This window comes from Schistocerca gregaria, chromosome 4 (genome assembly GCF_023897955.1).
Source record: "Schistocerca gregaria isolate iqSchGreg1 chromosome 4, iqSchGreg1.2, whole genome shotgun sequence".
Classification (NCBI taxonomy): domain Eukaryota; kingdom Metazoa; phylum Arthropoda; class Insecta; order Orthoptera; family Acrididae; genus Schistocerca; species Schistocerca gregaria.
In genome coordinates this window covers 768576447-768600950 of record NC_064923.1, presented here as the reverse complement: position 1 = coordinate 768600950, position 24504 = coordinate 768576447, and the positions used below count along the sequence as shown (strand labels likewise).

The 24504-nt window shown below is 42.4% G+C and overlaps 1 protein-coding gene across 3 annotated transcripts in view; it reads left to right on the top strand.

Moving 5' to 3' along the window:
• LOC126266652 (putative fatty acyl-CoA reductase CG5065) overlaps positions 1–13247 on the top strand; it is a 394269-nt gene extending 381022 nt beyond the window's left edge. For all 3 annotated transcript variants that reach the window (XM_049971045.1, XM_049971048.1, XM_049971046.1), the window contains exon 9: positions 12043–13247. In XM_049971045.1, the coding sequence (XP_049827002.1) occupies positions 12043–12217 (175 nt within the window). In that variant the 3' untranslated portion in view covers positions 12218–13247. The remainder of the gene's footprint in view (positions 1–12042) is intronic.
• The last annotated feature ends 11257 nt before the right edge of the window (positions 13248–24504 follow it).

Genomic DNA, 24504 nt, shown 5'->3' with positions numbered 1-24504 from the left:
ATCTCACAACTCAGGTCGAGATATCTGCAGCCAAGACCGCCACAGAATAGACAAAAGACTCAGTTCTAAACCAAAGAACCTCGATCGACTCTCGGTACGATGCACAGGGGGAGTCACTAACTATTGCATCCTAGAATAACTCCGAAAGTATGATAGGTTCTGAAAAGTTCGCGGGATAAATGTTGCATGGGACAACGGGGCCATAATATGATGTTCGTTTTTTATTACTAGGTGGGGTCGCGTCAGAGATATGAAAGTAAACTTTGTTGTTGTTGTTGTTTTTTAATTGGATGCTATAGTTTGGTACTTATTTTCTGGTAGTTGCTATCGAGACGAATCCAATGATGTGTAACAGTAAGGTCTTTGAAGGTCAACAAAGGTCACAAAGGTGGATGAATGTCCATTTACAGAAGGTGTTCGAAGTGATGACCATTGGTATCAATGCAGTGCTGCAATCTTCTTATCATGGATTGAGCGGTATTTCTTATCACAATCGCAGTTATCGAAGAACATACTCTGACAGTTCTCTCTCGCATATGTTCAGGTGTAGTTGGAACGTCTTTATAAACAATGTCCTTTACCAATTCCCACAAGAAAAATCAACAGACTTCAAGTCTGGCGAACGAGCCGGCAGCGTCACATGTCCTCCGCATCCAACCTAACGATTTGCAAATTGTCTCTGCAACTCATTTCTAGCCATCAGCGAAAAATGTGCCGGATACCTGTCGCGTTGATACCACATTCTGTTCCTTGTTCCTGAAGGTATTTCTTCCAATAACAGACCTAATGTTTCTTGCATAAATGTGGTGTACTTCCTACCATTAAGATTTCCTTCGATGAAATAGGGGCCTATAATTCTGTCCTCCAGGATACCACACCGTCCATTCACCGACCACGGTTCTTCGTGTGCAACTTGCCGCAGCAAACACGGATTTTCAGTTGCCCAATAACGGATGTTATGCGAATTAACATCTCCATGGTTAGTAAATGTAGTAGCCTCGTCAGTTATTAAAATAAAATAAATAAATGTGTCATCCCTCTGAATATAAAGTTGAGGCCATCGGCACAATGCAGTGCGACGCATGAAGTCCGTACCAGTTAATTCTCGGTGGAGACTGATATGGTAAGAATGGTATTTATGGCGATGCAGAACACGGACAAAACTACTCTGGCTCATGCCGGATTCCCTTGCGATTTCATGAGAACTAACACAAGGATCTCGAACCACAGTGGCAAGAGTGCCAATTCCCGTTTCCTCGTTAGTAGCTTTCCTTTGCCAGGTATGTTTCCGACGCGTTAAAGATCCAGTTGTTCTCAATTTATCACACACATATTTAAATTAACGACGCGTAGGGTGAGTACATTAAGGATATCTTTCACTGTATAAGTCCCTAGCTCTCACTGAATTTCGTTGGCATTCTCCGTAAATGAGAAGCCTATCGAATTGTTCTTCGAAGGAATACATCATTCACATTCGCTTGATTCGACGATACTAATCTTACCGTTCCTATTAGTGATGTATTGCGAATCCATCAAATTGTGGCTCGTTAGATGGATACGCCGTATTCGGCGAAGATTTACTATTTGCACGGTATACGAGAGAGAATTGTCAGAGCAAGTGATTCGATAAGGGCCGCAGTGATGTGGAATACCACTCAATCCATGATAAGAAGACCGCGGCACTGCATTGACACCAATGGTCATCACTTCGAACACCTTCTGTAAATGGGTCGTTCATGACACCTTATTCACCTCGTCGACCTTCAAAGACCTTACTGTTACACATCACTGCATTCGTCTCGATATCCACCATCAGAAAACAAGTACCAAACTCTAGCACCCCATTTATAAAAAGTTTACCTTGACATCTCTTACGCGACCCCACCTAGCAACAAAACATGAACGTCATATCATGATCCCCGTTGTCCCATGCAACATTTCTCCCACTAACTTTTTATGTTACTGTCATACTTTCGGAGTTATTCTGCATGGAAATAGTTCGTGACCCACCCTGTATACATGGACGTCGGCACAGAGACATGGCAGAAGAAAGTGCTGCACCATTATAAGCTTAAAAATAAAATTATAAACACACCCCCGTTTGCAGATGATCAAATAATCTTAGCGGACACGGAAGATACACTACTGGCCATTAAAATTGCTACACCACAAAGATGACGTGCTACTGACGTAAGATTTAACCGACAGGGAGAAGGTGCTGTGATATGCAAATGATTAGCTTTTCAGAGCATTCACACAAGGTTGGCGCCGGTGGCGACACCTACAACGTGCTGACATGAGGAGAGTTTCCAACCGATTTCTCATACACAAACAGCAGTTGACCGGCGTTGCCTGCTGAAACATGAAATGTGTACCACCACGTTTCCGATTTTGATAAAGGTCGGACTGTAGCCTATCGCGATTGCGGTTTATCGTATCCCGACATTACTGCGCGCGTTGGTCGGTATCCAATGACTGTTAGCAGAATATGGAATCGGTTTGTTCAGGAAGGTAATACGCCACGCCATGCTGGATCCCAACGGCCTCGTATCACTAGCAGTCGAGATGACAGGCATCTTATCCGCATGGCTGTAACGAATCGTGCAGCCACTTCTCGATCCCTGAGTCAACAGATGGGGACGTTTACAAGACAACAACCATCTGCACGAACAGTTCGACGACGTTTGCAGTAGCATGGACTATCAGCTCGGAGACCATGGCTGCGTCTACCCTTGGCGCTGCATCACAGACAGGAGCGCCTGCGATGGTGTACTCAACGACGAACATGGGTGCACGAATGGCAAAACGCCATTTTTTCGGATGAATCCAGGTTCTGTTTAGAGCATCATGATGCTCGCATCCGTGTTTGGCGACATCGCGATGAACGCACATTGGGAGCGCTCATGCGTCATCGCCATACTGGCGTATCACCCGGCGTGATAGTGTGGGGTTACATGTCTCGGTCACCTCTTGCTCGCATTGACGGCACTTCGAACAGTGGACGTTACTTTTCAGATGTGTTACGACCCGTCATTCGATCCCTGCGAAAACCTACATTTCAGCAGGATAATGCACGACTGCATGTTGCAGGTCCTGTACTGGCCTTTCTGGATTCAGAAAATGTTCGACGGCTGCCCTCGCCAGCACATTCTCCAGATCTCTCACCAACTGAATACGTCTGGTCAATGGTGACCGAGCAATTGGCTCGACACAATACGCCAGTCACTACTCTTGATGAACTGTTGTATCGTGTTGAAGCTGCATGGGCAGCTGTACCTGTACACATCATCCAAGCTCTGTTTGACTCAATGCCCAGGCGTACCAAGACCGTTATTACCGCCAGAGGTGGTTGTTCTGGGTACTGATTTCTCAGGATCTATGCACCCAAATTACATGAAAATGTAATCACATGTCAGTTCTAGTATAATATGTTTGTCCAATGAATAACCGTTTATCATCTGCATTACTTCTTGGGCAGTACTGTAAATTACAGAGAAGAATTTGGTCGTTGGACCATGCAACAAATGATTATAGTATGACAGTATCTAAATACACTCCGAAAAAAAGAACACATTGACACCGGTGTGTCAGACCCACCATACTTGCTCCGGACACTGCGAGAGGGCTGTACAAGCAATGATCACACGCACGGCACAGCGGACACACCAGGAACCGCGGTGTTGGCCGTCGAATGGCGCTAGCTGCGCAGCATTTGTGCACCGCCGCCGTCAGTGTCAGCCAGTTTGCCGTGGCAAACGGAGCTCCATCGCAGTCTTAAACACTGGTAGCATGCCGCGACAGCGTGGACGTGAACCGTATGTGCAGTTGACGGCCTTTGAGCGAGGGCGTATAGTGGGCATGCAGGAGGCCGGGTGGACGTACCGCCGAATTGCTCAACACGTGGGGCGTGAGGTCTCCACAGTACATCGATGTTGTCGCCAGTGGTCGGCGGAAGGTGCACGTGCCCGTCGACCTGGGACCGGACCGCAGTGACGCACGGATGCACGCCAAGACCGTAGGATCCTACGCAGTGCCGTAGGGGACCGCACCGCCACTTCCCAGCAAATTAGGGACACTGTTGCTCCTGGGGTATCGGCGAGGACCATTCGCAACCGTCTCCATGAAGCTGGGCTACGGTCCCGCACACCGTTGGGTCGTCTTCCGCTCACGCCCCAACATCGTGCAGCCCGCCTCCAGTGGTGTCGCGACAGGCGTGAATGGAGGGACGAATGGAGACGTGTCGTCTTCAGCGATGAGAGTCGCTTCTGCCTTGGTGCCAATGATGGTCGTATTCGTGTTTGGCGCCGTGCAGGTGAGCGCCACAGTCAGGACTGCATACGACCGAGGCACACAGGGCCAACACCCGGCATCATGGTGTGGGGAGCGATCTCCTACACTGGCCGTACACCTCTGGTGATCGTCGAGGGGACACTGAGTAGTGCACGGTACATCCAAACCGTCATCGAACCCATCGTTCTACCATTCCTAGACCGGCAAGGGAACTTGCTGTTCCAACAGGACAATGCACGTCCGCATGTATCCCGTGCCACCCAACGTGCTCTAGAAGGTGTGAGTCAACTACCTTGGCCAGCAAGATCTCCGGATCTGTCCCCCATTAAGCATGTTTGGGACTGGATGAAGCGTCGTCTCACGCGGTCTGCACGTCCAGCACGAACGCTGGTCCAACTGAGGCGCCAGGTGGAAATGGCATGGCAAGCCGTTCCACAGGACTACATCCAGCATCTCTACGATCGTCTCCATGGGAGAATAGCACCCTTCATTGCTGCGAAAGGTGGATATACACTGTACTAGTGCCGACACTGTGCATGCTCTGTTGCCTGTGTCTATGTCCCTGTGGTTCTGTCAGTGTTATCATGTGATGTATCTGACCCCAGGAATGTGTCAATAAAGTTTCCCCTTCCTGGGACAATGAATTCACGGTGTTCTTATTTCAATTTGCAGGAGTGGATAAAACTAAAATAATAGCATTCCCTAGTAAGCATCAGCGAAGCGCAAAAGTAATAATTACACATTCCCGAAATAGTCTAGGTGGAACAGCGACCAATACAACGTGTTTGAGTGTATATTCGCAGTTTATTTTTTTCCCAATGGGTACCGGCTTCGGTATACAGTCGTATTCTCAGGTCATCCTACGAACAAACAAATTCCATTACCTAGTTAGAACAATGAGGCAAGAGAAACTGCAGCATTTCATAGCTGCACGCTACCGACGAGGCCGTGGGCGGTCGGTGAGCTGCGACACGGCGTGGGGAGGGCGTGACGCAGCGCCGCTGAGAGCCAGAGATCACCAGCCGGCAGTTTCAGAGATAACGTAGCCACACTGCGCCAATATTCCCTCTGGTCGATAGATTTTTCCCAATAAAAATAATTTTGTATTTTTAATACATAATGCTGTTACTTCGATGATAGTTGCTTAATTTAATGATTCATGGTTATATCGACGTTTCATAGTTGCATCAACTTATATGTCGGTAATTATAAACTTGGCTAAACAGATCTGATTTTCCTCTTAATGCTTTATTACACTGCGGACTATTTTTATACAATTGCTTTATTTCAAATTTTTTGATTTTCTTGAAAATCTTTTACATTGTACCATTTTAAAGGTTAAAAAAGTATTATAAGGAATAGAAAGTGTACATAGGGGGCATTCTTACCACTGCTGGTCTAATTTCCGTCTGTTCAAAGCTCAACACTGACCTCTTTTAGTATTGGACAGGCCTATTTGGGTATGACAACTGCTACCTGCGCACTCTAAGGTTACACTACACACCATACTTTTGCTGTCATAGAGTTTAACATTTTTTAAATTTCTCTTGCATTATTGTTGTATGTAATGGAATTTTTTGATCGAAGGATGCGCCGAGGATGGTACTGAGTACCGAAACCGCTAGCCTGTGCGTAAAATAAACAAATTGCGACTATAGGCTGAAACATATTCTTTTTCAAAGTAATAACCGATGATAGACTGGTGGAATACATAAATGCTTTTAAATACCCGGGATTTGATATGTAATACATTACATCCAATCATCAAGCATACAAACTGCAAAAATTTTAACAGTTGATAAGTACAATAAATCGCACTCTCATTCGGAAAATTGTGGAAGGGGCGATACTAAAATGCTATAATGTGATGGGAACACCACTTCTCATGAGTGGTTCAGAGACTTGACCACTATTAAGTGGAAGGTGAAAGAAGCGGAGACGGTAATGCTAAGACCAGTAGCTGCTTATAAAGTCACTGGATTGTATAAAGAGTAGTGAAATCAGAAATGAAATTCGCATCAAAAGCATATTTCATAAAATACAGGAGTACAGAAAAAAATGACATGAACATATTCAAAGGAAGGTAGATTAATGAATACATTAATTATTATGCAGATGTAGACCTCAAGGGAAAAGAGACGTTGGTATTCCTACGATGAAGTGGAGAGATGAGCTGCAGTCTACTTGAAATCGTCACAGGCAATAACTCCTGACCACAACTGGATCTGATGATGATGTCCTACACCATTGTAAATAATTAAGATGTTGCAAAGTGCCTTCGTGATAAATGAAGAGTGATGGCGACCACTCAACTCTTGAACTGCGCTACCAGTTCCTATCTACTGAAATCTTGAGCTTCCGAATGAGTTATGGATTTCGTTCAACTGGGGCTCACATTGCCAATAGCGGCGCTGCTTGGACTGGCGAGCTGGGCCTCACCAGTCAACCGCTGCCACGGCCCGGAGACGCCAGCTGTCGTGGCACCTATGACACCGATACGGCTCTAATGGAATATCGATGTTTCAGGCGCGATGTCCGCGACCACGGCCTCGTTGGCTAGAGCTGCTGACGTTTCACTCCCGGACAGCAGTTTCTAACGCGTCAGCCACATAGGTTCGAAGTACGTCGCCGGTTCGTGACACGGAAGTTGCAGAGACGAGGCCAATGGCATTGGATTTTTTATCTCTCATATGTGCGAATTTTAGAGAACCAGCCCTGAACAGACTGGTAGGGGTAAATATATAGTCAGTGTAATGGCTTCTACCTCCCATTTCATCAGCCTCGAGTCTCAGCCTACACGCGGCCTCCACATTGTGCTCGTGAGCGGTTTAATATGCCTAAGCTGACCCTATCATACATGTTCCAAACACTGCGCTTAATCAAAGTAGGCACAATACGAAACTGCAACACTGATACCTACGATATGGAGAATGAATACATGGATTACTATTTTTTGTTTCTCTAATATCAAATACAGGTATATATCATACTAACCAAATTGGAAGAATTTTGTCTGTAAAAATATTTCAGTGTGTGATACATCGCCGTTTTTCTGCATTTCAAAGGGCTCTACTCGAAGTTTTCTGGGACACTTTCAGTTTGGTGCAGTAGTGTTATGGGGTGGCTGGTTTCGGCTGCAGAGCTGTTTATGTGGGAAGCTGTAGTGCGGGCTCTCCAGTACGACGTCAATAATATTTACTCAACAGAACGTTGCTAGTATTTGATGCCTCGCATACACTACTTGCACAATAGTAACCGAGGAGCCACCCACGACTAGTGAGCAGCTGGTGACATCTGCAGCAAAGCGCTGAGACAGCACCACAGCAGATGGCAGCTACGGTCCCCTCGCCGACTCAGCAATGTGTCAGCACCACATTGCGGTGTTTTGAGGCCAGTGGTTGCTGTCTGCTGCCGGTGGCTGGTGGTGAATGTTTGAAACCCACTATCAACAAGGCTAGCTGACAGCTCACAAAACAGTACCCTCACTCAACTGTTGATGCTGCTCTGTGAGATTGGATTAGTTTAACTGTGCATTCGATCAATGAAAGGGATAGAGACTGTGACAGTCAAACGCATGGAGCTGCAGGGACGCTACTGCCTGCTGATCTGGGAGCATTTACGGTCCCTGTGGCTACACTATGCAGCAGTCTGGTCAACCACTGGCCGCAAAACGTCGCACTGTGGGGTGCTGCACCAGCACTGTTGCAGCTCCTACCTACAGAGTTATGCCAGTGGCTGACACACGCCTCCCTTGTTTGGCCAACGAGTCCTGCTCAAAGTTCAGGCAGAGGCACTAGTGCAATGCCGCCTCAGTCTAATTTCTTAAAACAGAGACTCAGCAATATCATGAAGTGCGTTAAAAAACATGACATTCGCTGTAATCAAGGAACATGCCTCGAGCTGCAAGGCAGATTCATCCCCAATATGGACTGAAAAATATTAAGGTGCCTGTAAGAGATGGTGAGAAACTAAGGTTACAAAGAATGCAGTGAATAGTGCTCATTTTATTTGATACAAGGCCGGCCGCTGGGGATGAGCGGTTCTAGGAGCTTCAGTCCAGAACCGCGCTACTGCTACAGTCGCAGGTTCGAATCCTGCCTTGGACATGGATGTGTGTGATGTCCTTAGGTTAGTTAGGTTTAAGTAGTTCTAAGTCTAGAGGACTGATGACCTCTGATGTTAAGTCCCATAGTGCTTAGAGCCATTTGAACCATGTGATAGAACCAATACAGCCAACTGATAACACATACATTTGGTTATTTTTTGGTAGCTTCAGTATCGGTTTAGGCACTTGTCGCTTTCTCAGATGAGTTTGAATATATTCTCCTGGTGGAAACCCCGTCCTTGCATCTTCAGCCACGTTGTTCTAAAGTGTTTCACCTCCTAATCTGAAGCGAAATGTCGGCCTCCTAGGTGCCCCTCCTGTTGTCCTAAATCAGCTCCACCATGTGGACTGTGTTCAAATTGTTCATGCCATGCTGGATGGACCACAGCGATACTTCTCGGTGACGTTTCCCCTGCCGGCTGCAAACTTTCGACGCCATTCTGCAAGGTGCTGGACAGACATTACTATCTCTTTGCGCACCTCTACCAGTTGCTGCTGAATTTGAGCAGCGGTTAGATGTTTCGCCCACAGAAATAGAATAACTGAAATGATTTCTTCACGAGACCTGTTATCGAATGGAGCCCCCATTAGTGTTTACCTGCAACCTGAGCTGTAGGTGGCTGGTGGCTGAAACTGCACAGTTACCAACCCCATGTATCAGAATTACCGCACACTGCTAATTTCTACACTGATGAGCCAAACCATTATGACCACCTGTTTAATAAGTTGTTTGTTCGTCTTAGGAACGAAATACATGCCAGATTATGCGTATCAGGGATCGACTGTTTGTTAGAAGGTTTGTAGTGGTATGTGACATTAAATGTCTACGCACAGGTCATGTAATTCGCTTAAATTACGGGCCGCTGATTTGCGTACGTGGTAATGGAAATGAGCGTTTGGCGTCATTGGCCGGCAGTCCCCTAGCGGGGCAGGTCATTAAATTCGACGCCACATTGGGCGACCTCCGCGCCGGATGTGGATGAAATGATGATGAAAACAACACCAGTCCCTGAGCGGAGAAAATCTCCGACCCAGCCGGGAATCGAACTCGGGCTCGTAGGACGGCAATCCGTCACGCTGACCACTCAGCTATCGGGGCGGACTGCGTACGCGGTGATGGCGCCCGATAGCGACCCAGATGGGTTCCATAGGATTCACATCTGGCGAATTTGGTCGCCGAGACATGAACGTGAATTTACTATAATGCTCCTCAAACTACTGTAGCACGGTTGTGGCTCCGAGACAGGGACAGTTATCCTGCTGAAAGATGACATCGCCGTCGGGGGAGACATCAAGCATGAAGAGATGCAGGTGGTTCGCAGCTGTCAGCGTGTCATCGATTACTAACAGAGGTCACTTTCAAGCGCAGGAGAATGTCTCCCCTATCGTAATACTTCTCCCAACAGCCTGGGTCGGTGGCGTGCTGGACGTTTCAAGCCGCCCTTCACCTCGATGACAGCGTTTGTGAAGACGACCATCGACCAAGTGCACCAAAAATGTGACTCACCTGATGAGACGACACGTTTCCATTGGTTGACGGTCGAATTCCAACTGTCCCGTGCCCACTGCCTTAGTAATTGACGATGTCGATGGGTCAGCATGTGAACACTCAGGGCTGGTCTGCTGCGAACCTTCACGTTCAACAATGTACAATGAACGGTGTGCTCCGAAACACTTTTGCGCGCACCATCATTGAGCTCTTTCGGTAGAGACGTCACAAATCACCATCTGTCTAACTCTACAGAGCGGACAAGCCTCCGAACCCCACGTCCTGTGAAGAGTCGTGGACATCCAACCATTTAGCACCTAGTGTTAGTTTCACTGTCCTTCTACCTCTTTCTGTAGATTCTCGACAGTAGCACTTGAACATTCGACCAGATTCGCCGTTTTCGAGATACTCGTTCGGAGTCTCTGTGTAATTATAACCTGCCCTTAGTCAAAGTCACTTATCTCAAGGTACGTCTCCTTTTGCAGCCCATATCTTCACTAGGGTGATCCCCCATCCGCTTACATACTTTTACGATGGTCACGCCAAAAGAAATGCACAGTATTTTTTTAATCCATCTTTTATTCTACATGTTTGAAAGTTTTAGAGTGTGTAGATATATGCTTTAGGAACAATATTTTCATTGCTCCACATAATTTCCATCCCTCTCAACTGCCTTTCGCCATCTTGGAACCAGCGCCTGTATACCCGCACGGTAAAATTCTGGACCACCCAGTTGGAGCCACTGTTTGGCAGTGTGCACAAGAGAGTCATCATCTTCAAACCTTGTTCCACGAAGAGAGTCTTTTAGTTTCCCAAAGAGATGACAGTGATATGGAGCCAGGTGAGGACTGTAAGGCGGGTGTTTCAGTGTTTTCCATCCGAGTTTTGTGATCGTTCCCATAGTTTTTTGACTGATGTGGCCGTGCATAGTCGTGCAACAGAAAAACATCCTGCTTTTGCCGATGTGGTCGAATACGACTCAGTCGACCTTGAAGTTTCTTCAGTGTCTCACATATACATCAGTATTTAAGGAGGTTCCACATGGCATGATTGTCACAAGCAAGAGTCCTTCGGAATTGAAAAACACCGTAGCCATAACTTTTCCAGCGGAAGGTATGGTTTTGAATTTTTTTTCTTGGGTGAATTTGCTTGATGGCACTCCATTGAATGCCTCTTCGTCTCTGGCGAAAAATGATGGAGCCATGTTTCATCACCTGTCACAATTCTTCAAAGAAATTCATCTCGACCATTCTCTTACTGTTCCAAAAGTTCGCTGCATACCGGTTTTCTTGTTTCTTTGTGAGCCACTGTCAACATTCTGGGAACCCACCTGGAACAAACATTTTTAACGCCAACACTTCCAGTATTCTGCAAACACTTCCATCCCCTATCCCAACGTAGCGTGACAATTCGTTCACTGTGATGTGTCTGTAAGCAGTCACCAATTCGTTAACTCCTTGCACATTGTCTGGAATGCCAGGACAATCCTCAACATTGCCGTGCCCGCTTTCATCACGTAACCTGCTTGCCCACCGACTAAGTGTACTACGATCGACACCGGCATCTCCATACACCTTTTTCAATCTCTTGTGGATGTTTACCACCATCTCATTTTCACAGCACAGGAATTCTATGACAGCACATTGCTTCTGACGAACGTCAAGTGTAGCAGTCATCTTGAAGACATGCTGTGACGGCGCCACTCTCGGGAACAGATTGAACTGATTTTGGCAACTAGCGGGAAGGATATATCTACACACTGTAAAACTTTCACACATGCAGAATGAAAACTGTATTTTTACAAAAATAGTGTGTATATCTTTTGGAGTGACCCTCGTATTACCGCGTCACTTGCCTGCAACGCGACCAGACGGCATCCAACGTCACGGTGGGCTGTGGTCATAATGTTTTGGCTTATCAGTGTATATAACAGACCAAACTCCAGGAATATCAGTCTCGTAACCTTAGTTCCTGATCGCCACTTGTACAAAACCCAACAGGATGTGTTTGTACTAATGGTGTGTTGATGCTTATGGAGAAGCCTTATGCTGGATCATGTCTGCATAGCTTCCGAGGCAACGTCAGTTGTGTGGACTTTATTGCTCGCTCCCTACATGTTCCCGTACCGTGACCTCACCAGTCGCCGTTCTTGTTGCAGCCTGTACGTCCTGGACCGCACGGCGAAGGCGCTGTTCGTGATGCTGCTGCTGTGGTTGCTGGTGGGCTACTCCGAGACTGCGCGCTCAGCCCTGGACACTGTGGCGGAGGCCCTGCGCTCGCTGCCTCTGGTGGGCAGCGTCCTCACCAAGGAGTCCACCCTGCAGCCCATCTGAGGGCGGAGGGAGGCACAGCAAGCTGGCGGCCAGGGCGGAGGGAGGCACAGCAAGCTGCCGGCCAGAGCGGGCCGTCCGACCCTCTCTTATTCCACAATATATATCATATCTCACAGCTCATATGCGTACATGTATCAATGGTACTTGCTCTGTGGAATGGAATAACATGTGGGGATAAGTTCACTTACGATAAAAGCAGGAATGTTTGTTTACAAAGAGTATTGTATAATTATCTCTCGTGGTGGGAAACTAACTTTACACTGAATTACAACTGTTTCACATTATATGTATTGTATGTTTGTATGTTTTACACTATGAAACCAGGTACACTGGGTTGCATGCAGAAAGTATGGCAGAATATGGCTGATGCAATTGTAAATCAAAATACATGAAACTGAAAAGTGTCGTCGTGAGCATAAGTTTTATACAGTTTAGAAGCATGCTATTTTACAGGCCTATCAGTGTTTCAAATATGAGTATCTATTAGGTAATCCAGCGTGACAAATGTACAAAATCTGTGGTTTCCACAGCTGTGATCAGTAAGTTTTGGTTAGATTAGTATGAAATAACAGCACTTGGAGGAATATTTTGAAGGTTATATAAGATAATATCTTATACAAAAAACTGTTTACAGACAGCTACAAATTTTAAATATGATTTGTGTGTGTGTGTGTGTGTGTGTGTGTGTGTGTGTGTGTGTGTGTGTGTGTGTGTGTGTCTTATGTGTGTGTGCACCCGTGTGTGGGAGAGAGAGAGAGAGAGAGAGAGACAGAGAGAGAGAGAGAGAGAGAGAGAGAGAGAGAGAGGGAGAGAGAGTTGCTCTATAAGCTAATTCAGCATTGCCTCATAAGTAATCTGTAACTGGAAAATGACTGATATATATGTATTAGTTGTAAGTCTCATTATAGTTAGCTAAATCTTTTTATACATTTGTAAATCTATTTTTATGCTAATAGTAAAAGATACCGGTCAAGTTTGTGTCATGTACGAGTACTTGCCGCTTGAATAAAGAATTGATCCTTAATTTAAATTTACTAGTAATGACACCAAATTTCACGTTTATTGTATCAGTCTTAACATTAGTTAATTGTTTAGTACCAAACCCCAACTGTTTTTAATGACGTTTAGAAATATCTTTTCAGTTTCACGTCATCAGCCAGACCTTCCACAAACTTATCGTCAGTGGAATGAACTGGAAAAAAATGTAAAAAAAACGAACTGAATGCGAGTATCGGTAAAGTATGTCGATTATGTCAGAGATATATGTTATGAGGTGCCACACTGGCCGAATTTCACTTCGCCGTTCACCTCTTCTCATGCATAATCGCAGCGGCAGAGATCCTCATCTTCCTCAGTCCAGAGAAGCTAGTATTCCGACACCAGTGCACTCGAAACACGCTGCAGCGTCAGAACGTAACCTCCGTAACTTAACTACAAGCCTCTTCTATTAATTCGTAAGTGACGGATAGTTTTTCTCCAGCACAGTTTTCTTGTAACGGACTTTCGTATCTACACTTTTTGTTTTGTGTTCATTCTTTTCAGGAAATTCTCGCTAACATGCTACGTAACTCTACTCCTACATTTTGTCGTGTTATTTATGAAGATATACCAGAAAATGTTTCTTCTCAGATTTAAATTCGTCTAGTAAACAGGATATATCTTCATTAGGGGACTTGGGGTGGCGGTTTGGATAACTACAATGTAAAGATTGCATTTCCGATTTTATGTCTAGTATTCTGTCAGGTTTGTTAATTCATGAAATCTACTTTTTGTGATGTGCAGGTTTACTTTTCCATTTTCGTACTCTTAGGTTTTTGTTTAAAATGTGATATGAATCTGACTTTTAATTCCATCGTTATCCTAATTACTACACAGAAAATAGTGTCCCTACAAAATTATGTTCTGAAAACCTGTAGCTAGATTTTAAGTTTGATGCGAGAGGACTACTTAACTTTAGAGAATTTTCTGTGCCCAGTAGTCATTGTTTTCTCATTTATTTTAAAGAGTGCTACTTCTCCTTTTATCAAAGAGTACTAACAAAATAATCAAGCTAAAAAAATAATGTATCGAACCCACAGAGTACCTCGCCATGACAGCTGTAGGGAGATTCTGCTCACTCTGCCGTAACCACTGTGCCACTTCACTCAAACAGCATACAACCAAAATGCTTAAATAGTATTAACAGTAACTTCTATTCGCATTTATAGTCACACTTTCACACGGTATGCAGTCCTCCCTAAGAAGCTCAAATAAACTTCATACAGACACAAACAATACACATAAAAACATCCATTTCATTATAGAGAAAGGAACACAAAAACAAATGGTCTCCCTGGATATAACAATAAACAGAGACTAAATAAGCACAAAATTTTCATTTACCGAAAAGCAACAGTAGCAGTCACAATTATACATGCTGCACCAAAGCATCCAAAAACCCTCAAAATAGCAGCTCTCTAACACGTGGTACACAGACTCAATAAAATCTCACTCATCAGAGGACTCTGTGAAGAAGAACTGTGTGCAATAAAGCTCATAGCCGGAAACAATGGGTAAAACACCGATATAATGCAACGACTGAATCACTAAATCAAAACGCAACTAAACAAAAATGACAGCAAACAGAAGAAAAGAACACCAAAAAACTCTACAGTCAACACAGACACTAGAGCACGCACCACAGGGACACTTATGACATGACTAGCAAAAATAATTGGTGCACTTTAACACGTAAAACAAATCAACACACAAAATAGCAAATCAGCGTAACTGGAGATGACAGGCAGATATTTGAAAACTAGCTACAAAGAAAACATAAAAGCCTGAAGCATGAATACAGTCATTTTATCTTTTCTGAAAACCTAACAACGTGTAGGATGAGTTATCTGATAAGGAACAGAATATGAAAACTATTAGAATGAACAACTACCACAGAAAATCTCTATCATCACAGGTAACTTTTCGTGTAAGCAGATTCCTTGCGGTGGACAAGAAAGTAACAAATGACTTAATCAGTTTAAGTAACAACTCACTGATGATGCTGGCCACTAAAAGAATAACAGATGTAAAACATAACCATATATAAATAATAACTTAGTCTCTCACAACAGACACAAAACACAAGTTTTACGTGTCATTCCACTCAGAAATTCTCTTTTTTCCCAGAGCAGTCCTCACCACACACAGTAACAAATGCACACACATAATAAGCAAACGAATGTCAAACTGCACACAGACACCGCATCACAAACAAAATACTAATGGGATACGCAGCTACAGTTGGTAGTATTTTACACACGTGCTCCCAACCAAACACCCGTGTTAGAATTACAGTGAATTGTTCTATTGATATGTGTTCGAAAACGCCTAAAATTGGACGTTATACTCCAGGAAGACACACATAGAATAACAGAATCACAAAATCGTAAGTAGAACGAAACAGTAATTTAATGATCTGAAACTTGCGGTCCAAAATGCTGTTTCTTTCTAAGAATAGAATAACAGAAAAATTAAATATAGCAGCTTATCTGGAATCGTCATATAACACAATTGTTTTATACATAAAACAAACTCGTATTACTTGCAATTGAAGGGGTTTATAAATGAGAAAGAAGCGAAACGCGTATGGCACCAAACAGGTTCTCATTTAATTGTGTAGACGGATCAGATTACCAAGAAAGAAAGAAAGAAAGAAGAAGTTGGTTTTATTCAAATGGCAAATTTTAGGAGAATTTTTAAGATATTGCCAGCACGAAAAAAATCCGGTAGGAGTTTCATAGGCTTCGCCTTTTCGTCTATGTACTCTATTTTATTCGTTTTCTTGTTAAGACTTTTTTGTATTTTTTTCAATGCGTTGCTTGCACAACTCAGATTTTTTCAGTAACTTTATTTATTTATGTCATCGCTGGAGAATTATAGGCGTTCACTTGAAAATCGATATTTATGAATAGTCAACGTTTGGATTTGTGTTTTAAATAGTCTACGAATGACAGCTTTTCCAAGCACTGTAGAAACCAACTGATTTTCTTGTTCGTCTGTTACCAGAAGAAATAATGGATTATACAGCTTAATTTCGCCGAGCCCATTACTCAGAAGAGCTGCTGCTTAGCTGGGTCGTAGTACTCGCCTCACATGTAAGCGGGCTCGGGTTCGATTCCAGGCCGAGTTGGAGGTTTTCTCCGCTCAGGGACTGGGTGATGTGTTGTCCTCGTCGACACTTCATCATCATCACCGGCGCGCAAGTCGCCCAATGTGGCGTTGACTGAAATAAGACTTCCACTTGGCGGCCGAACTTGCCCGGATGGGGCCTCCGGCCAACGATGCCGTATGCTCGTTTCATTTGTTTCATTACTCAGATACCATTACTACTCTCGTAACTTGAATCAGAGTGCGCAGCCGGTGACAAACAGGATTCATGATCATCAATTAACCATCGCCATAGGCTGGCGATGAAACGGGACCCGACGTTGCACTAGTTTCAGAGTTCCACGTTGTGACATCTTGCTACAATGCACGGAAGCGTCGACTTAACTTCTCGCACATAATAACACCGTAGATGGTTAGGCGGGAAGAAAGGATTTGCGCAACGTAATTGTATACGTTTACAGCAACAGTCTCAATTAGCATGTGCCTCGCTGCATCAGGAGTCACGCAAGTTTCAGGCCAGAAGATAGAAGCCTGCGAGATGCCCCTAGCTGACGAAACGGGTTATAAATGCCACCTGAAACCATTTCCTGGTACGCATGTTAAGGAGAAGTGGGCTTGAGATAAGCGTCCGAACATTCTGAGAGGCATATTGCTAAACCACTTGAGGTGAATGCCAGGACAGTACGTGCGCAAGCCCGTTGTCGAATCTTTCACTCACCTCCGTCCGCACAGACAAAATCTCGCAGTCGATGAGACTCCTGTCAAACACACTGTACAAAACTGCAGGAGGCACTATCCTAATGCTGACTCTAATACTGCCTCTAACCTTCACAACGGCCTCAGTTTGACGAAGAAGAGGATCTATAAGTTTCTCCCGGATTGCCTTATTAGCTCCACCAGGGATACCAAACTGAGCGGGTGTTGCTTACGTCGTTTCACCCACTGTTCTAAATAGTCACACACACTTCCTGTGGGACTAGCATCGGGGAAATTAGCGGGCCAATCGAGCTGGGATAGGCCGCCTGCATGTTCGGGAAACCAGGAACGTTTCCATGCGGTGCTGTGATCACTACTGCCGCCATTTTTAACAGACGAGAGTGTACCCAACACACTCATAATGAAGACATAGAAGAAATGGCAGAACTGTGTCACCAAACATGTTGAAATAAACAGTTTTCATCTTTTAATTTAATGAATCCGTGAATGAGTGCAACAAATAACTGTACTGTAATAAACGTAATACATCTACGAGATGCAGTCCAATAAGGTAACGATGCTATCTCTACAAACAAAACACATAACAAAGGCACAAATAAACAACTTCCATTAGAGAGTGTCAGTTGTGAGTTACGTAATGTTACTAATTTCGAATACTTATAAACCATCTTAATTTTAGCATGTCAGTTGTCGTCTTTCATACTGTGTCGAATTTCAAATTTCAGAGGAGGAAGAACGATGTCAGGCCTTAAGAACATGCAAGAGACGGATGAGTTATTCTCAGAATATTTATGGTGTTTTACGAAAAGTACGGGATGCAGTCACCTGTCCTGATTTAAAAGCTCCGCTAATAATGTTTGGATTTGGGTCTGAAATAATCTACAACATGAAGTGAGATAACTACATATGTCTGGCTGAATTTTATGTATACAGTGCTTGAAAAAGCTATCATTTGTGTGATAAAACTCGATGCAGATATGAAAGTGCATACGGTCGCAGGTTCGAATCCTGCCTCGGGCATGGGTGTGTGTGATGTCCTTAGGTTAGTTAGGTTTAAGTAGTTTTAAGTTCTAGGGGATTGATGACCAAAGATGTTAAGTCCCATGGTGCTCAGAGCCATTTGAACCATTTTTTTTTTGAAAGTGCATACGCCGTTGTCGAGATTTTAGAATTTTAAAGCATGCGAAGGGCTCACGAATAAATCTCCGAGTTTTTGACCAAGACAATATAGTTCCGTTTAAAACATGATTATGGCACACGACGTTCGTGGATGGAATACGCGGTAGCCTACAATAAATTACCACAAGCGAAATATTTAAATAAAAAGAATTTCATTTGTATTAAAAAATATTGAAATATTATCACACAACGCGGGTGTGATGTATTCAACTGCTCTTGGACTAATGTAGCCCGACTCTTTACGTTGCTTCGAAAGCTGCCCATTTCACCAAACAACAAACGTATTGTTTGAACATAAAAAAGAGCTCGTTATATGGAAATGCTCCAAATAACACAACACCAAGTTTTGCAGCATGAACGAGAAACTGGGCAAATATTTATAGGAACCTTCAACATCGCAGCGCGTCAGCAATCGTTGCTTAATATATTAAAAGACTAAAAACCCGCCTCGATTGCCAAAAAAGCACTTAGTGTTAAGTGTTAACCCAGGCTTCGGCGTAGATAACTACACCTTCTTCAGAACAACAATAAAACCCAGAAGTGCCTAAGAAGACCTTTGTCAATGATTAAAAGAACACCATCGCTATACATTTATAAACGAAAAAGAAAAGGAAAATACAAACAGTACATATGTACAAAGTCAACACCACTACTTAACTTAATGGTGTACGCTCAACCTCACACCAGCCTATGTTCGATGGGCCATGACCCGTCGTAAACTGCAGCTACAAACGATCGCTCACTTACTGTTCGTGTTTTCCTTTTCTTTTTCGTTTATAAATGTATAGCTATGGTGTTCTTTTAATCATTGACAAAGGTCTTCTTAGTCACTTCTGGGTTTTATTGTTGTTCTGAAGAAGGTGTAGTTATCTACGCCGAAACCTGCTTTTTTCGCACTCGAGGCGGGTTTTTAGTTTTTTTAATATTTAATTAAATATTTATAGCGCGATCTGGGAATGGAAAACGGAAATTGACTTCAGTTCTACTTAATATCTTACACAACCACAGAAAAATCTCTGCAGACCACTACATGCGCACCAACATAGTCGAACTATGTGGACACCCTTTCTCCTTGCAAAATTAAACAGTTTAAATGAACGACCCAGCTTGCCGTACGGGTTGGCAGCCGTCACCGCTCGCCTATGCTGTAGCATAACATTTCTCTTCTTTCCTGAGCTGTTGAACGTCTATGTTTCACTTCCGTTAAAAAGCTATACCCCAGACAACCACTTCATTAATGACTTTGTAACGTTTAAATTTTTTATTCTATATCAACAGTTATTCTATTTCAGAAATGTTTTTTAATAAATTGTTGATGGTGTACAGCAACCAGCCGCAAATTGGTTCTAAATTATTTTATTCAAAAAGTACCGCTACCGTTTCGAATTTACACAGTTCATCATCAGACGTCTGTCATGCTCCTGTCAAAACAAATGATACAGTAGTTTACCGATGAGTATCAATTATTTTGACGAAAGCATGAAAACCGCCAAATGATGAATTGTGTAAATTCGAAGCCAATAACCTAAAAATAATTTGTGGCTGCCTGCTGCACACCATCAACAATTTATTTCAAAAAACAGCCTCGGTCTCCAACCATGTCTTTAACTTACAAATTTTTTAATGTTTTTCTCGCTATGGTTAGTCTGTGTTTTACTCGTATATACTATCTAATTTGGCCACTATCGTTTTGCTGCCCAAAATGTGCTACTCATGTAATACTTTCACTGTGTCACTTCCTGCTCTAATCCCCTCTGATTGCCTGCTTTAATTCGACTACAGTGCATTACTCTTCTTTTACGTTTGCATCTATATTAAATTTTTAAGAACTCTTTTCGAGATTCCATTCTGTTTAACTGATGTACTATGTCCTTTTCCATTCTGACAGAATTACAGTGTCAATGTAAATTTCTCCTCGGTGTCTTTTGCCGCTGGCTCAATGTACAGATTAACGCCGGGGATCGGCTACAGCCCTGTCCCACTCCTTTCTCAGATACTGCTTTCCTCTCATGATGGTGACTCATAAATGCAGTGTTGTTTCTATACAAGTTATACATAACATTTCGGTCAAAATATAGATAGCAGCGCCAGGGCCTACCTTTTCAGTTTTTCCATTCTTCTGTAAACAATTCGTGTCAGTATTCTACAAACCATGTTGTACTGTAATGGTTCCCTAATAATCACACCCGTGAATTGGAATTATTGCATATTTACTGAAGTCTGACGGCAATTCATCTGGCCCTCCCCTCTGGATTTCAATAATTCTGAGGGTTTGCCGTGTATTCCAAGGACCTCGTGTCGACTTAGGTCTTTCAGTGGTCTATCATGCACGACATCCGAATTCTATACTTCCCATTGAAACATCCCCTTAGAAAAATTGTACAAGACTGTGCTTAAACTGACACACAATAGTTTTTAGCGCAACGCAATCTGACTTTCAATAATCCCTACAAAAGAACGGCCCTGACTAACATTAACCTATACCTTTCACAAATCACTTACCTCACAAAAAATCTTCGTTACTCGAACTACTACAATACAGCAAGCGCCACTACTGCCAGCTAAATAAAAGATTCAAACTACTGAAGGCACTAACTACTGATAGGCATAGTTAGCAAATGAAAGATTTTAATACAGAACAAACAATGTATTTACCTTAATAGTCATAATATATATATCAGTTCGTGACACCAATTCTTACAAATTTCTAAACTCCGCCATCTCTCTCCCCACGTCCACCACTGCTGGCAGCTCACCTCCAACTGCGCAGCGCTACGCGCTGTTAGCATCCAGCTGCCTCTGCTCAACACTACAATGGCAGACAACAATGCAAACTAAACACACACTGCGCACAGCACAGCCAGTGATTTTTCATACCGAGCGCTAAGCGGCGTTACCAATAAGAAAACCTAAACAGCCTACTTACATAGTCCCCATTCTCCCCACAAAAAATTTTTACAAATTGTCTTGTGCAGTGGCCAATAATGATTTGATAAAATTTTTCATAATTACTATAACAAAGATATCAAATGCACACACTTATTGATACAATGTTGGTCAAAAGCTAAAATTTTCTCACAGTCCATATAGACAGTCCTGATCATTCATCACAGTAAAATAGTAGTGTTTTTCTCAAAGACTGAGCAACAAAAGAAAATGCACACGGAAGTAGTGGATTTCCATGCAGTCTTGAAGAAGTAGTGTTGTCCTTCCAACGAAAGACAGTGCTGACTCTTGACATGCAGACAGGTAATGGGCCACAACAGAGTCAGCCGACGTTGAAGACTATCGGTAGGTAGGTCATCACAGAGCAGACCCCTTGTAGTCCTGGTAGAGATTACGGTACTGGTGGGCCACCAGAGGTGCAGACCCATTGCAGTCCTTGTAGAAATAATGGTATTGGTGGGTCATCAAAGGTGTAGACCCACTGTAGTCCTTGTAGAGATGGCCAGCAGCCATCTCTTTGACTGTGCAGGCGCGCAATCACCATTGAAGAGTCTTGCGGATAATATAACAAGTCCATAACCACCACTTGTGCACTCAGAAAAATTATTTCTGAAATGTCCTTAGAACCAGCAATGCTGTTATCCAGTCCCTTACTGAGTTATTAACACATGTGCAAACACTATCAGTCCCTACTTCTCACATATTGTCCATATACTATGACCAACAGAAACGTGTGCAGTGAAATGTAATTTACAAATTACTTAATTTGATGAACTGGTGTCAATTACAATTTTATAACATGAGAATACAATAACAAAGGTACAAAATATATCATTGAAGAACATAATAGTACAGATAACATTTGCAGTAATACAGGCTTTACAAAAGAATCGAAATAACATATACATCAGTGTTACAGGAATTGTGACAGGAGCACATACATAAAAAATCAGAATAAATTTCGAAACATCAACTTCACACATGAGCATTAAAACAAAATAGAATAAATAATGTCTAAACATCTTTACAAAGTAAATAACATGTTATTAATGCAAATTATATTTGAGGATAACAGTATTCCTCATCATAGTGAATGTAGCTTAGTATTAGAAAAATTCTGCAACATAAGTCTTATCAGATTAACATATAAAGACAGGAAGAACATAAATACACAAGGGTACACAAACACATAGTGGGATAACACAAAAGGAAAGGACAGGGTTTGTTTTACTGCAGTACTTTGCAAACAAAACTTTCTTTACTTCTCGGAGATCTCCCTTTGTTCTTCATTATTTCCAAAAAGTCCTATCTATACCTACTTTCTGTACTTTTCTCGTATAACCTCTCAGTGCATTTCTTCAAATTCATCACAACTCATTCTCTTATATGGGCTACCCCCTCTTAAGCTAACTTAAATCTACTGAGCTCAGATGCTTAACTAAGGGACAAGGCAGTGCAGCAGCACAAAACAATTAATACAAACAAAAATGAAAAAAATGGAAGTTGTCAAAGCAAGCAGCAATATTAAAACTAATATAAAGCAATAAAAAAAATGGAAGTTGTCAAAGCAAGCAGCAATATTACAACTAATATAAGGCACTGTGCAGCAAACAAGAAAAATAAATCTGTAGTAAAACTGGCTTAACAGAGTAATACAAAGTCAAATTCAGTAACACTATGCCTGACAAACAGCAGCAGCAAATGCAATAACTTATATCTAAACATGACAAAGCTGAAGCAGAAAAAATATTACAATAAAAATGTTTAATACCTATGTCAAATCTTAACACTAGAGTGATGCATCACGAGAACATACGCTAACAGATAAGTTACCAAATAGTAAAAAAAATTATTTTTGCAATTCCTGTGAAGGGAAATGTCTATTTGTGCTCTCTTTTCTAAGAAAGTACGTCATAAAATGATTCTTTACTTGGTCTGTAGACAGAACATAGTAATATTAGTACATCTATTAAATTTTATTTTAACCAATGCTGCAGTGCAGATAGAAACTGGATATTAAACAAAATGAGCAATCTCTCAGCTAGAAAGACAATAGATATAAAATGTTTCTCATCATTTCATTTCAGTAAATATCATAAATTAAGAGCTTCACAGTGTAATCATATGTTTTCAAGTTTGGGCATATCGTATTTCCGATGCTTTCTACAAAGGAATGTCAAAAGCGAGGTTAATGGCCTCCCGTTTTTTTCACCTAATGGCTTTCTTTTGTCAGGGGACTGTAGCGCAGCTGGGTGCCCACGACGCATTACGTGCAGGTGGTCACTTAACTGTCTTACCGAAATATTTACGACACCAGCTTCCGCTACAGTGGCAGTCTCATATAAAAATACTTTCACAGGTTGAGAATTTGCGTTACAAATGTGTAGAAAATAAAATCCTATAAATATAACAGCCTCAAAAAAATTTTCGACAACATTGTAATACATTCACGCATGTACACACATTTCATAATTCTTAAAGTACGATTCTTCGTTTCCAACATCCTTTTCCACAAACCAGAGTCCCTAACCACTACTCATTATTCCTTACCTTATTACACATATACATATTCGTCGACACTTCTTCAATATTTTATCATAACAGATACGTAGCATAATCAAATAACTTATATAGCATCAGCATATTGCTCATAAACATACCGCAACAGCATAATACACATAGTCATCGTAATAACAACGTCTTAACACCTCAGTCAAATTCTCAAAATCGTCGTAGCTTCCTCCAATAATTTCAAAACCTAAAAAAATTCTCTGCTCATGTCAAAAGTGTCATCTGCCTCAAACGTACTTTAAAAATCATGATCCCATACCAAATATGTCATTCAAAGCTCCTATAGTATCACAATGGTTCTGAAAAAATACGAACAGTTCACAAAGGACAGACAAAACACAATTTCGTAAGTGTGAAGTTATCCAACTGCGTAATTACGTAAACATCTGTCACTGATGTAGTATAATAAATGTTTGTTTCTCTCAGTTAAATGATCAGATAGCTGTGTAATTTATGTGTTAGAGAAATATGGTACCGATGTGTAAAGTTGTATAAGCAAATACCATATTAGCTAGGGCTCCTTGTGCTTGCCAGACACATGGTACACAAAGTAGGCGTGTACCCCCTGAGGATTAATGTAATTATATTTTCAGGTGTTACAGGTTACAGCAATGGAATGAAATGTATCACGGAAAACCTTTGTATCATTGAACTTCAAATATCTTTAAAAATGAATGTTATAAGTGCAAAATTAATCGCTCAACTACGTGTACTGTAGCGCTAAACTG